This window comes from Alexandromys fortis, unplaced genomic scaffold, assembly GCF_014885135.2.
Source record: "Alexandromys fortis isolate MF-2015 unplaced genomic scaffold, M_Fortis_MF-2015_v1.1 scaffold_2_1_26212458, whole genome shotgun sequence".
Lineage (NCBI taxonomy): Eukaryota > Metazoa > Chordata > Mammalia > Rodentia > Cricetidae > Alexandromys > Alexandromys fortis.
In genome coordinates this window covers 18,068,416-18,083,305 of record NW_026067930.1, presented here as the reverse complement: position 1 = coordinate 18,083,305, position 14,890 = coordinate 18,068,416, and the positions used below count along the sequence as shown (strand labels likewise).

The 14,890-nt window shown below is 43.5% G+C and overlaps 1 protein-coding gene across 4 annotated transcripts in view; it reads left to right on the top strand.

Annotated features, from left to right (window-relative positions):
* The window catches only part of Col14a1 (collagen type XIV alpha 1 chain), a 185,925-nt gene extending 180,864 nt beyond the window's left edge, over nt 1–5,061 (top strand). For 3 of the 4 annotated variants that reach the window (XM_050145067.1, XM_050145065.1, XM_050145066.1), the window contains exons 46-48: nt 361–438; nt 2,440–2,595; nt 4,164–5,061. In XM_050145067.1, coding sequence (XP_050001024.1) covers nt 361–438; nt 2,440–2,595; nt 4,164–4,243 — 314 coding nt within the window. In that variant the 3' untranslated portion in view covers nt 4,244–5,061. Of the gene's footprint in view, nt 1–360; nt 439–2,439; nt 2,596–3,351 lie in introns of all 4 variants that reach the window. The other variant, XM_050145068.1, reaches the window with a different exon arrangement.
* Nucleotides 5,062–14,890: the final 9,829 nt, after the last annotated feature.

The following is a 14,890-nucleotide window of genomic DNA, read 5'->3' as shown; positions in this document are numbered from 1 at the left end:
GACCAAAAGGAAAATGTTAGACGTGTCCACTCGTGGTTTCTATGGTGCTGCTAGTGAATTGCCAGTTAGGTTCACCGAGTGGTCTGTCATGTACAGTGACAGGTCGGTGCCTGGCCGGCTGAGCCACTTCAGTAGGCAGGAGGAAGAGCAGAAGAACACATACAGATCACAGGGCTGATCTTCTGGAATGCGATTTTGTATAATCTCGCCATGTCAGAATCTAACCTAGAATCCTATACCTGTAACCCTAAACCAACTTCATCGTCCTCACGTGAAAAGAATGTTTGTAACGTCTAAAAATGGAACTTCCAAGATTTGATTCTGAAGAGAATTTCTGTCACCCTCCCTTTTTAAAAACAGGTCTAACTGGTCTCAAAGGAGAGAAAGGCAATCCAGGCATCGGAACTCAGGGCCCCAGAGGTCCCCCTGGACCAGCAGGTAAATCTTTCTACCTAACGGAAATGATAAGATAGAAATCTTTATGATCACTTCATAGGTGAAGAAAATAACTGTATTCTACCCTGGTGTCAACAGGAATAACTGTATTTCTCATTTATTTTATTGAAAGGCCAATGCGCTGGTTACAATCCACCCCTGATGTCAGCCTAAAACACTACAGTACATGTGGGTTCATTTTGATCGGATGAGTTAGACAAGGCTACAGTAACATATGACTCCCAAGGGCTTGGTGATACAACGAAGCTTTACCTCACATTTGCACACTTTCTGGTGTTTGCGGTCAAGACTCTGCCATGTTAGACCTCGTGAGTTCTACACCCTCCAAGAAAAAAAAAATGAAGAAGGCCCACCAGTCTCAGTTTCCTAAATACGGTGATGTCTACCATCCAGCCCTACTCCTCTGATGGGAACTAGTCACACAGCCTCAGCTGAACTGTAAGGGAAGCGTGAAATCTAGAGGAACACGAGGGAATTTGGAGAACATTGTTAGTTCCTGCTGTGGTTGTCCTGCCAAATGAGCTTTGTGGAAGTTTTGAGTTCTGAGTACAATATCATGTTTTTCAAATTATCTCCAGATGAGCTGAGTTGTCACCGGAAACATGAGCTTGTGTCCTGTTGTATTTACAACCCTTATTGGCCTTAGGGAGTCAAATGTGTACAGATTTTTCTTTTCAGTGTAACAGTGGTTTTAGACCATGTCTTTAAGCGATAGTCCAAAATCAATAGGCCCGTCTTGATGATAGGCTCTTTTACTTCCTGTGTGAGGAACTGATATCATGTTTGACGTCATGTCTTTGGTGGTCTGTGAGAACTGATGGACGGAAACTGAATGCCCTTGTAGGTCCACATTATTCAAGCAGCAAGCAGTACTTGTGTCTGTATCTCATTTCGATGTTAGTTGAGTGGGATTGTGATCTTTTTATAGCTTTAATATTTCACACATACACATAATTGATTATGATCAAATCCGTCTCTCAGATCCCTGCCCTACCTACACCCTACACATTACTTTTCCCTTCCAACTTTATGTGCTCTTAAAAAAGAAACCCACCGAGTCCCCTGAGTGCTTCAGAAGCAGTGTATACGGAAGCTGGAACATCCGCGAGAGTGTGGGTGGCCTCTCAGGGGCCACTTCCCTGAAGGAAGCTGACTTCTCTCACAGCAACCATCGATTCCCAATCGCTCCTCAGCTAGGGCTGGGACTTCCGGAACCCTTTCCTCTCCCTGTGTAGATGAATGGTTTTATTTCTAGTTGAAAATGTCTTTTAAGAGGAAAGCCAGGCCTCCATTCAATAGGCATGCAAACCAAAAAACCAAACCCAACAAATTTCTTGGCAATCCTGGGTTTTTTGTTTCCAACAAATTTCTTGAATTCAAAAAAAAATTTTTTTAATCACCCCTTATTTCTACTCAAAGTTTTTAATTGATGTAAGATGGCCCCAAAGCAATTTAGACTAACGCACTGGGTCCAATTTTAAACTACTTTCCATTTGTCTTTTCCAGGATAATGTTTTTAGACCTAGACTAATTTAATTAGCTGAAAACATAGGCCGGTACTAATTTACACACCAATTTTAGCTTTATGAGGTTATGGTTTGAACGTGTTCATGTGCGTGTACATATGGGTAGGCCTACACATTGGATTCATGAGGAGCTGTTTTGGAAAACAAGAGCGCCATTGAGAAAATAAGGGTTTTGAGATCGGCCTCCTCCTCCTTTCCCTTCAATGCTCAAGAGGACATGGAGAAGCATACGCTTTGCTCTCTGATGCTGGAGTTGATTACAAGTACTGTCTCTGAGGAGAACATGTGATTATGGCATGATCCTTTACTCAGGGACTCTAGGAAAAAATCACACAATGAGTAGAATGGATGAGTCTCCTAATTGTTACATCTTTTAAAGTCAGCTTACATCACGGTGATCTCCAAAGTCGCTCTATTGTAGTAAATGACAGACTCTTCATTGTTGGTCGCTTCACAGGACCCTCAGGGGAAAGTCGTCCTGGCAGTCCTGGGCCACCTGGCTCTCCTGGACCAAGGGGTCCCCCAGGCCACCTGGGAGTACCTGGACCACAGGGTCCGTCTGGCCAGCCTGGATATTGTGACCCATCGTCATGTTCTGCCTACGGTGTTGGAGGTAAGTACCAGCCGCTTGCGGGCTGTGCGGTTATACAGTGGTTCTTACTAACCTGTGGAGGGCGGGCTTGAAATTCAACGGTTAGCAGAGGACAGCAGAGCCTCAGCCCCTGTGTAGAGTGCAATTTACTGTCCACTCTACTTAAATCCCCCAGGGGAAGATTCGAATAACCACCACATCCAAGTTTCCTTTGCTTCTCAATACCGATCCCTGGGCAGGGGATGTAGCAGAGTGGTCAAATATTTGCCCAATGGTAATCCACATAGACTTGGCCTCCTACTGGGTCATTTGTCACGTACAGTTGAACATTTTAGTGTTTTCATGCTGTTCCTGTCATGGTGTGACCATGATCATCCTGTGAAATTTCACTCTTAGCTTTAGACTGTCCCCATAATAAGCAAGGCTCCCCACAATCCTTTCAAAGGACGTCCTGCCCACCACATGACTGGGGAGATCTGAAGAATAAAGATAGACGTGTCTTTGCTTCATCACTAAGGGTTAGACTGAGAATCCTACAGAAGACACCTCCCCCAAACAGCAGCAGTCTTCCAGCTAGGGCCTTACTGAATCACGGAGAGAGAGGTTCATAGACAGCTTTAGGCCAGTGCCCAGCATTGTCAGTGCATGGAAATTCTTCTGCTTTAAAAAAAATTTAACCTTAGTTGCCCGAGAAATTGGTCAAAGTTTTGTTGATGTATTTTTCTCTGTTCATCTTTTCCCTCCTTGCCCTCTCAAATCTGTCCCCTGTCCCTGCAGATCTCATCCCGTACAATGATTACTAGCCCTGAAGGGCTGATCTGGCACTTTGGTTGCGTTGACCTGGGCATTTAGCTATGGATACAGAACCGGTTCACCACCACTGCTAAGCTCCTGCCCGTAACCATGGTCACCCCTCTCTTGCCTCCACTGCTTCCCCACCTCACCATGTTCAGGTCTCCTGCCTATCATGCTCCAAACATGATTAGTGATAACATCAAAACATAACAAAGAAATATAGGTCAGCTGTAATAGAAACTGACATCCCACGTCATTCTGAATGGAGTTCTCTGACTGTGTGTCAAGACTTCATCCCAACCTCCTCTATTCTGAGGCTCTGTAACAGTAACTTAACTGTATGTCCCTCTTGCCTACTCCACCAAGATGATGAGCACCTGATCTCCTGGCTCTCCGTTTCACCTTCTTCTCTTGATCACCCTCTTCCCCCTCTCTCCTGGTGATGGGCTTATAACACAAGATTGGGTTCTTAATTTTATATTCTCTTTTATGATTCTACTTCGTTGCAGGGTTTCTTTTGTAAATAAAATGTACAATATTTAAACAACTGGCCACGCTTCTAGTTTTCTAACATTTTTTTTTCTAGTTTGTCTTTTCCTTTGCTCCTTGTACTAACGATGAAGCCCTGGGGCAGTGGCATGGGGGCACAGCAGTGAGGGCTTTCTCCTCAAGCAGGGCACCTCTGTGGTTTACCAACCAAATCTGTGTTGCTCTAAGGACTCAGATAGGGGAGACTATCCATTTCTGGTTCCTGGGTCCCATCAGGCCCCCCCACCCCCACTTTTCCTCCTTAGTGTCCCATCCGGATCAGCCTGAGTTCACCCCGGTCCAGGACGAGCAGGAGGCCATGGATTTGTGGAGCTCGAGCATCTGACGGCCTCAGGAGACGTCTGAGGAGCGGTGGCAGGCCCTCTTCCGGAGCTTTAACTTACAAGATGTTGTCACATGGATGTATGCTACTTTGCAGGGGGAGGCAGGGCTCGTGTCATCGGCCGATATTTCCTCTATGGGTAACGTTAATTGTTGCTTTAAAAAATTGTGTTTTGAAACCAGTCCCTTTTTGTGACACAGTTGCAGTCTTGTCTCTTTGCTGTTTTAATTGCATGCCAGTTCATTTGATGGTCTCCCAAAGAAGAGTGTGAGAGAGGAATCAGAAAGGATGAATTGAACCCCGGGATCTCTTCTCTGTTAGATCGTTTCAATTCATAAAATAAATGAGAGAGGTGTGGTTACATTGGAGGGAATTAGGGCCCCAGTTGCAGAAGCGTGTATGTGGAGGTCCGTGGATCGCGCCACTTACCTGTACCCATGGCAACGACCTTGCTGATGATTAAAAATACCACCATCGTTGAGGAAACTACCTCGTTTTTGTTGAAATTGATCTGTCCAATTCTGAGATCACTCAGTAACTGGTTTCACGGGTATTCAGAAATCAGAACTAGAATATTGTCTTTCTGGATTTGATAATTAAAGAAACAGATTCTGTTTTCCAGCAGCTTTTGATCCATGTAAAATAATCACTTCCTACCAGCTCCAATGCAAAAGAGACCCCCCCTTTTTTTTTAAATGAATAATTGCCCAGCAATGTGTTTCAGAGCTTGCCTCCCCTTGACTACAGGGATTACTTTGTAAATGCAAATATGTTTTTGAAGACTTGTTTTTATTCTTTTTTTATAAGCAAATAAAAAAATCTTAAAATAATATGTGTGGATTCTTTTCAGTGTATTTCTGAATGTCACCGCCAACTTTTGTGGTCCTAGTTGCGTGTCCACCTGAAGAGAAACAGCCGTGGCCCTGTAGGTAAACATTCCAACTCCCACTCCTTCATCCCTTCCCTCACCTTCAGTGGAGGAGAAATCTTACCCAAACTAATGGGCACAGAGCCTGGCATCATTTTAATATCACTTATAATTTACCAGGCAGTGAAAGCAGCACAAATATATTAATTCTGCTTGATAACACAGTGGTTGAGCAAAGAACTCCTCTGTCTCTTAGTATGAGGACATTCCTAAAAAAATCTTAGAGCAGTGGCACTTTAGCTTCTGAATGCTCTGATCCTTTAACACAGTTCCTCATGTTGTGTTGACCCCCACTATAAAACTATTTTCATTGTTACTTCGTAACTGTAATTTTGCTACTGTTATGAATTGTAATGTAAACATTCACATTTCCTGATGGCCTTAGGTGACCCCTCTGAAAGGTGTATTTGACTCCCCTGTCCCCCACAAAAGGGGGTTGTGACCCACTGGTTGAGAACATCCGCTCTAGATGGTAACGAGGAAATTAAATTGAATCCCACACACTCTAGCCCGTAAACTAGAACTTCTCTGACTTTCTTTTGAAGGAAAATCAAAGTATTAAAAAATAATTTGATTTCTGTCTTAGTGAGGGTTTCAGTTGCCATGAAGGGACACCATGACCACAGCAACTCTTACAAAGGAAAATATTTAATTGGGTGGCCTACGGTTTCAGAGGTTCAGTCCATCATAGCAGGACATGGCAACAAGCAGGCGGACACGGGGTGGAAAAGGTGAGACTAGAGAAGGAGCTACATTTTGATTCTGAAGGCAACAGGAAGTGGTCTGAGGTGCTGGGTATGGCCTAAGCATATATGAGATCTCAAAGCTCACCTCCACAGTGACACACTTCCACCAACACGGTCACACAGATTCCAAAAAGGCCACACCCACTCCACGCCTCCTGATAGTGCCACTCCCTTTGGGGAGCATTTTCTTTCAAACCACCTCAAGTTCTATTATTTCGGGTTGAAATCAGGAAAGAAAACTATATCTTTCTGTAAGCCCCCATTTCCCAGTTGCATGACCCCACTAACAACCTTTTAAGAAAGTTGGATGACTTCATGTCAGCCATGTTCTGTCTGGATCAGGAAAAGGCTCATGAGGAGCAGAGTGTTTGTCGGGTCACGTTTTCTCACCCTCTGTCCTTCTCCTCCTCAGCGTCCCATTACTTCCTTGGGTTCCTGTTACTATAAAGAAGGTATCTTCTGGATAACAAAGGATCCAACCAGCAGCTTTAGGTGTGTGTCTTTGCAGACCCAGGCAAAGAGCATTCTGGTGCAGAGGAAGAAGTCAGTGAGCGAGTAGCCCATATCCATTGTTAAGTCCTGGCTGAAATTTACTGCGGAAAAATAGGACCAGTGAGGAAGAGGAGTGCTTGGTAGCACACAGCAAATCCACAGAGTCTGACTTAGGATCCCATGGGGGAACTCCTCCATCTTAAGTGGCTGGGAAGCTAACACATTGCTTCGTAACAGCTCTCTTTCGGGGTCCCCAGTCTGGGACATTTAATGGTGACTATTGAGATGAATACTCTGTGTGTTTTAGATGAGCTAGGTGAGAACAAATGGTCAACTATGTCACTGTCAGGACTCAGTTTTTATGGATGATGACACCAATTAGAGGCTCTAATCCATTCACGCCATTCTCGGGTTACACAAAAATACCCTGGCTTTGATTTTGTTTGGTGACCTGAATACATTTGCATAAGCAACAGCAAAGTCTCGTTTGTTTAGTATGTGTCATCGCTTGGAGCCAGTATATCAGCTTTTTATTGAGTGAAATGTTCAGAATAGAAGGTGTAACTACAATTCTGGAGTTGTGTGTTTATAATACATGGCCTGTAATACAAGCTGATTCTCAAGAGGGTTTTTTTTACGGACTTGCTTATCTTGGTGGGAATGTCCTTCTCTCTTTATAGATGTAGGGCATTTTCTGAAAGGACATCCATCCTATTATGAGAAAAAAAATTACTGCTCAGAATTTTCATTATGTTTGTTAGAATTTCTGTTTGTGTTGAGACAGTCATTTTAGAATACAGTTTTGTTATTGTTATTATTATTATTATTTAATCTCAGAAAGACTCTAACTCCAGGATGACTTTGTTCCCTCTTTCTTCTTTGCCTTTTCTTTCTGGCTTCATCTTTCTATGCCTAACATTGCTCTTTTCGTTCTGAGGATGAAAACAAGAACAAGAGAGATGTGAACTATGACCTCATGGCGCTTCAGTTCCTTCCTTATGGAGAAAGAACAAAAGTGCATGAGTAGACCCGTGATAGTATGACACAGAGACAGAAAAAAGTGCTGAGGCAGGAGTAAGAAAGAGAGAGGAATACGGGAGCAAATGCTTCTAACTGAGTGGCCCTAAAATGCCTCTGACCAATAAGCAGAGAAATGGAGATAAGAAGAATGCTGGAGGAGCGGGGAAGCCCAGAGTTCAGTGTCCTCTGTAAGGATCAACTTGTCACGTGAGAGGAAACCAGTTGATAAGAGTCAGTGGAAGAGGGCACCAGATAAACCTGGAGACCAAAGCATGCAGTTAATGGCTTAGATTTTAAATTGAATCCCTCTAGAATCAATCAAGACAGTGTCAAAGGCAAAACTAAACAGTCTTCTGTGTGTTTGAAGTTAATATAGGGCAAATAACTCTTCCATTCGCCACATTTCTGGGCTTTTTGTTCCAAAAGCTGTCATTTGAGTTTGTGCTCTGAGCTCTAAGTAAAGGCCTGCCCCCAAAGAACGCTGTATGCATTGTCAAGTTAAGTTGGAATAAGCACAAAATAATTAGTGAAAAACCCAACGCACACAGTGACAGTTCAGATTTGGCCATGTGACCAGCAGATATATACCCTTACCCTACTACCGTATTTTGAGTGGTGACAAATCTTAATGGCAAAGGAAAAAAAAAAGCAGCATGGGAGCTTAGAGTCATAAACAGTTATTTCTCAATCTTCAGGGCAGCTGCTTGGCATATCTTGATCTAAGATTCTGTACGGCTTCTACAGTAGGCATGCCTAGTCTCAGCATGCACCTTCGATGGTTGTCATGGCAGCAGAAAAGATGGCATTTAGACTCCTTTCTAAATCTGATGGAAGCGATGCATCATGTTTGTGCTTAGGAGTCGTTTTTCACCTGTTAGAGTGGCTGAGATAAAAAACACAAGTGACAGCTCAGATGGAGAGGATGTGGAGCAAGGAGAATACTTCATTGCTGTTGGGGGTGCAAACTCGTGCAGCCACTTTGGAAATCAATGTGGTGGTTCCTCAGAAAACTGGGAATTGATCTGCCTCAAAGCATTCCCATTCCTGGGCATATACCCAAAGGATGCTCCATCCTACCACAAAGACACTTGCTCAGCTATGTTCACAGCAGCTTTATTCATAATAGCCAGAAACTGGACACAGCCTAGATGTCCCAAAACCGAAGAACGGATGAAGAAAATGTGGTACATTTACACAATTGGAGAACTGCTCAGCTGTTAAAAGCAATGACATCATGAAATTTTCAGATAAATGAATGGAACTAGAAAAAAAATCATCCTAAGTGAGGTGACCCAGACCCAGAAAGACAAATACGACATGTATTCTCTTAGAAGGGTCTATTAGCTGCAAAGTAAAGGATAACCATGCTGCAATCCACAGACCTAGAGAAACTAAGTAACAAGAAGGGCTTAAGGAGGTTTAATTGGAACTCCCTGAGAAGGAAAAAGAATAGATTTCGTGGGTGGGCTGGGGGTGGGCGGGGATCAGAAGAGATCCTGTGTGGAGAGTATGAAGGTGGGCAGGATTTTAAGAGTCAGTTGGCAATGAGAGATATTTTTGGTTGAGGTAGAAGCCCACTTGCAATGGAAACTCACGGAAATCCACAAGGGTGACCCCAGGTAAGATTACTAGCAATAGAGGATTTGTAACTTGGACTAACTGTCTCTTGTAAGCAGTGGAGGGATTGGGACATCAACCCAGCCGCCTAATCATTGACCTACAATTTGTCCTGCCTACAAGATGTGCTGGAGTGAATTTGGTACAGAAATAATGGGAGTGGCCAAGCAATGACTACTCCAGCCTGAGACCCATGCCCCAGGAGAGAGGCCAGCCCTGATACTGCCTCAAGGGCCAGGACCCAGAGGCTGGATGGCCCAGAGATCTAGGGTAGAATCAAACACAACTGGAAAAAATTATGAAAAAAAAATGTCAGTGTGATGATGCCTAATGATATTCTGCTGTGGTCATTTGGGGCATAATTGTCATCAGACAGGCTTCATCCAGCACTGGTGGAAACAGATGCAGATACCCACAGCCAAATATTAGGTGGAGCTCAAACCTACAGAAGAAGGGGAAGAAGGATTGTAGGAGCTGGAGGGGTCAAGGACACCATAGAAATCCACAGAATCAACTAACCTTGGCTCATAAGGGCTCAAAGACGCTGAACTGAAAACCAGGGAGCCTTCAGGGGACTGACACAGACCCTCTGCATATGTTACAGCTGTGTAGCTGGGTCTTCTTGTGGGACTTCTAACAGTGGGAGCAAGAGTTGTTTCTGGCTCTTTTGCTGACTTTTGGGACCCTATCCCTCATGCTATGTTCCTTTGTCCAACCTTAATAAAAGAGGAGGTACCTAGCCTTATTTCAACTTGATATGCTATGTTTGGTTAATATCCATGGGAGGCCTGCCCTTTTCTGAAGAGAAACGGAGGGGGAAGAGGATGGGTGGGAGGCAAAGGAAAGGCGGGGCATTACTAGGCAGGGATGGGAAACCAGTCAGGATGTAAACAATAATAATAAAATTATTTAAAAGAAAAAATAGGAATACATCTCTCAATCAAAGATTTTTGAAGTAACAGCTGCAGTGAAATCATTGCAAAAATTCTTCATCCATGTTCTCTCTATTCTGTGTCTTTGACATACTATGCTTTCCATTAGGAAGGCCTTTGCCTCACACTGGGGTTGAAGGACCTGCCTAGACTCACACTCAGTGCCCACCCCTTTCTCATACGCTGTCATCTCTGAACCCTTCCTTGTCTTCACAGTAACAGAGTTCCACTTTCTAGGCAACTCTTAACATCTGGTCTCCCATATGGTGTACAACCTTCAACGTGTTTCAGCTGTTCGTCACTGGAAAAAGGCTCCATAAACATGTGAGATATTTCTCAGAAGCATCTCATTTTGAGATACGTTTCTCCAAATATGAGCCAGACCACACCCTCTACTTAAAGCAGAAACATTTTTCTTTAGACCCAAGGCAGAAAATATTGGAGACAAGAAATGAAAGGTCGGTTTCTATAGCAGCTTGCGAATTCAGTTTTGTTAAACATTTCAGGATGTGGGGAAAATATTTTAATCTTATCTTCCCTGAAGTTTATCCAGTTGTGTGCACATGTATTCATCTATTCCTGCATGCAAATTCCAGCCACCAAACTTTTAATTATTATCTGCCATGAGTTCAGCCACTGTTGGAGAATATTAAAGTGTGCGACTTTTGTTTATGCTCTGGAACACTTTGTGTAATGATGCAAAGATGTGTTTGATTGAATAAAATTCACCTGTGGTCCGGAGGCTGAGTCAGCAGCTAGCTGACAGGAAGTAGTAGGGAGGAGCCTGTGGAGAAGGGTAAGAGAAACGCCTCTTGGCAAGAAGGACCTCTTGGGAGACGCGAGGAGTTGAGGTAGGTGAGCTGCTTGTTGCTTGTTATTCAGCCTCTCAGGGAAGCAGGATTCTACCTCAACCTTTGAATCCTGAGTTCTCTTAGTAGTTTTGAAAGAGTCTGTGTCTGAAGGGACTGAATTTCTTCAGGCTGCGGCTCTTGCGGTCTTGCCGCTGCTAGTAGTGGCGGAGTTGCAGTTGCCGACTAGGATAGCCGTAGCTTACAAGGCAGATGACCAAAAAAGAGGACAATTGGTGTCCAACATGGGGTGTCAAATATTGTGGGTATTTTATGCTTTGGGCTTTTTTGGGGGACCCGCCACCCAGCTACCAAATAAATCACACAGGGAGACTTATTCTTAGTTATGAATACCTGGTCTTAGCTTGGCTTGTTTCTTGCCAGCTTTTAACTTAAATTATCCTGACTACTTTTTGCCTCTGGGCTTTTTTATCTTTCTCTATTTCTGTGTACCTTTCTTTACTTTTTTCTCTATGGCGTGTGTGTAGCTGGGTGGCTCTGTGATTGGTCCCTGCTGTCCTCTTCTCCTTGTTCTCCTCCTCTCAGAATTCTCCTTTTATTTATCCTCTGCCCGCCAGTCCCGCCTATCCTTGCTCCTGCCTCACTATTGGCTGTTCATCTCTTTATTAGGACCATCAGGTGTTTTAGGCAGGCACAGTAACACAGCTTCACAGAGTTAAACAAATGCAGCATAAACAAAAATCATACACCTTAAAATATAGTCTACAACAAGTCACTTTAGGGTGCTAAGGAATAAGACAAGAATTATGCCACAAGCCGGGCGGTGGTGGCCCACGCCTTTAATCCCAGCATTTGGGAGGCAGAGGCAGGCGGATCTCTGTGAGTTCGAGGCCAGCCTGGTCTACAAGAGCTAGTTCCAGAACAGGCTCCAAAACCACAGAGAAACCCTGTCTCGAAACCACCCCCCCCTCAAAAAAAAAAAAAGAATTATGTCACAGGAACTCCTTGATTTGTGTTCTAAGGGAAGTAGGGAAGACAGCTTGGGCCAGTGTCCTAGTTAGGGTTTCTATGACTGTGAAGAGACACCGTGGCTACAGCAACTCTTATAAGGGAAAACATTGCATTGGGACAGGCTTAGGTTTCAGGGTTTGGGTTCATTATTGACATGCTGGGAAGTATGGTGGCATGCAGGCAGACAGTGGTGGTGGAGAGGTGGCTGAGAGTTCTGCATCAGGATCTGCAGGCAGTGGGAAGTGACAATGACATTCTGTCCAGGCTTCAGCTCCTGAGGCCTCAAAGCCCACCCCCGGTGACATACTTCCTTCAACAAAGCCACACCTACTCCAACAAGGCCATAGCTTATAGTGTCAGTCACTATAGGCCTTTGGGGCCATTTTTATTCAAACCTCCGCAACCAGACTCTGGAAGGTACTCTCTCTATTCCATGCTAAAATGTTCAGATTTTTACCTAAGGGCAGCAAGAATTCAGTCAGTGGATGGTTTTAAGCCAAGGAGTGAACTGAACTAATTGGAACTATTATTGGGGAGCAGTTTTGACACACATATAAGGTGGACTGGTGTGAGGAGGAACATTCAGTGAGGAACCGTCACGTGAGCTTAGATTCTGGGCACCTTGCAGCAGGTTGATTGCCAGAGATCAAGGTAAGCATTCCCTTCATTTGAAGTGTTAGAATACAGAAAGCAAGGAGCGCATGTGAATCTACGTAGAAACAGGAAGAGGCGGAGCAGGGATTTTCATCGTGAATGATTTATTTCCATTGTTTTTGAGCCCTTCCCTCTATATACTATGCTGCCTGCCTCTCTAGTTCAGAGATAAGGAGGTGGATAGCAGCAGTGCAGGAGTGGGGCCATAAGTGGATTCTCTGGGGACAGTCTGAGAGGGAGTACTGGTAGAACGCGATGCCTGATGGGATATGGGGTAGCGATATGAAAAAGGCATGCAGGCCTTCAGGATTTGAAGCCTGAGAAACGGAGTGACTGGTGATTTCAGAAGGAGGCAGAAATGTGAGGAAGAGGAGGATTCTGTTCAAACACAGTGCTCTCCCCGGGGTTCCTGCTCTCTCCAGAGAAGGTGCATGATTGTTAGCAGAGGGGGAAACTGGACGGAGGGTTTGGGATGACTCATGATGGAGGGAGGCTCTGACAGCCAGTCCCAGACTTCATCTCTTGGGACCTGTTCTCACCGAGAAGTGACATTCAAATGAACAGTGGAGGTTTCCAAGGTACAACCAAAATATTTGGTTTAAGAAAGCATAGCTATTGATTCAAATCTGGTGTGGCGTTAAAAACACTAAGGATAGGAAGGGTTCAAACGCAGTTTAGAGACTGCTGGCCTCTTTAGGACATCCCGAACACAAAATAAATAAATGAATACACTTATAATGGTTTTTCTTTATCTGGCTGGATAATTTCATTAGAGAAATATATTAATTTCCTATTCTCACCTATCCAGATTAAAAAATTTATACTAAAAATGCCAAAAGTTCAGTCTTATTTCTTGAGTGGCTATGAATTACCTCTTGTGTTTGGGACTGAGTGAAATACTTGTTTTTTAGGAAATGATTTATGTTATATGTAGTTATTTCTGTATTGTTTGAAAATATATTTTGCAACAGGTTTGTGCTCTCAGAACCTTGGGTATATTGGAAAAACCACAAAAGATCACAGAATGCAACTCAACTTCACAAGAGAATATATATATATTTAATACTATCATTACAATAGGGATCAAGTGGAGAAAAAAGTGACCCATTAATAGTTAGAAAGATGCTGGACATCTTTAAACACAGGGTGGGGCAGCAGGCTCAGTACTCTGCCAGGGCTGGTTGGATAGTTTGCTTTGGCAGTGCTTATGAATGTACTGATGGTTTGATTTTTCTCTGTATTTTATTGTGTAATGAAAAACATATGGTAATATGAATAGTTATGCTTTGGTGTTCTTGTTAATTTCTTTTCTTGCTGATTAAAAAAAATATGCATGACTAATATAGTAACAGTGCATATTATTTACCTAGCTTAAAAATTTTATAATGAAAGATACATAATAAAAATATCTAACTTTTTAAATATTATCAAAATTGAGCACTGAGTGTTTTTTAAAAGTATAAATAACAAGTAAGGCAAAAAGAGAATTATAAATAATAAACATATTTCTCTTCAGCAGTCAACTGACCCCAATTCAGTGAATTTTAATAAGATGATATCCTGATTTTGTTCTAAAATTGATGTCCTATACATTATTAACCAAATCGTCTTTCATTATAAAAAAAAAGTTCACTGGTACTTGAATGTATTTATTGCTTAGTCAAGAAAATTGGGCTTTTCAAATGTTCACACATTTCCCCTTTTCCTATCTTTTTTTCATACACACCTTTCCATTGGGCCTAAGAACCAGGAAGTTTTGAGGCAGACAGAATTGAATGTCACATACAAAGTTCCTTTTACAAATTTGGGCAAGGCAAGTAGAAGCCTGCCTATTGCAACTTCCCCGTCACGGGGTGCCTGCTGTATTTCTGGGGTGTCACCACGGCATCTATGTCCATTCCAGATCTGGAGACTGGGAGCCACAGAAAGCTCTAAAGCTGATACAGTTCACATGCTCACTATGCAAGCAGCAATGCTATTCTACAGCTCTGGGAAAGTTGGCTCTTCTAAAACGGCACCGTCCATATCCAGGGCTGATTTCAGAGGGAACTGCAGCTGTACCTGCTAAAGACGACTTTCAAGGCTGGAGAGGGAAAACAGCTGGCAGTTCACGGGGCAGTCTATGCTTCCAGCACCTTGGCAGAGTGGAAGCAGGCTAGTGATTTTGGCTATCACTTTTCCAGACATTGCTGGCTGGTAAAAAGGCTGCCGTTTGTGCATTTATGATATTTGTATGATGTCAGAGATAGAGCCCAGGGCCCCACATACTCTAGACTGGTGAGGTCAAGCTACCACTGAGCTACACGCCCGGCCCCATATTTACACTTGTGCTATACAGATAGGCAGACTGCAGTTCATGCCGATGTACGTGCTTGGAAACCCTCACCTGCTCTGCTCTCCTTGTAACGTGCCGGCTTTACAGCTGCTCCCTTGCCTTCTCT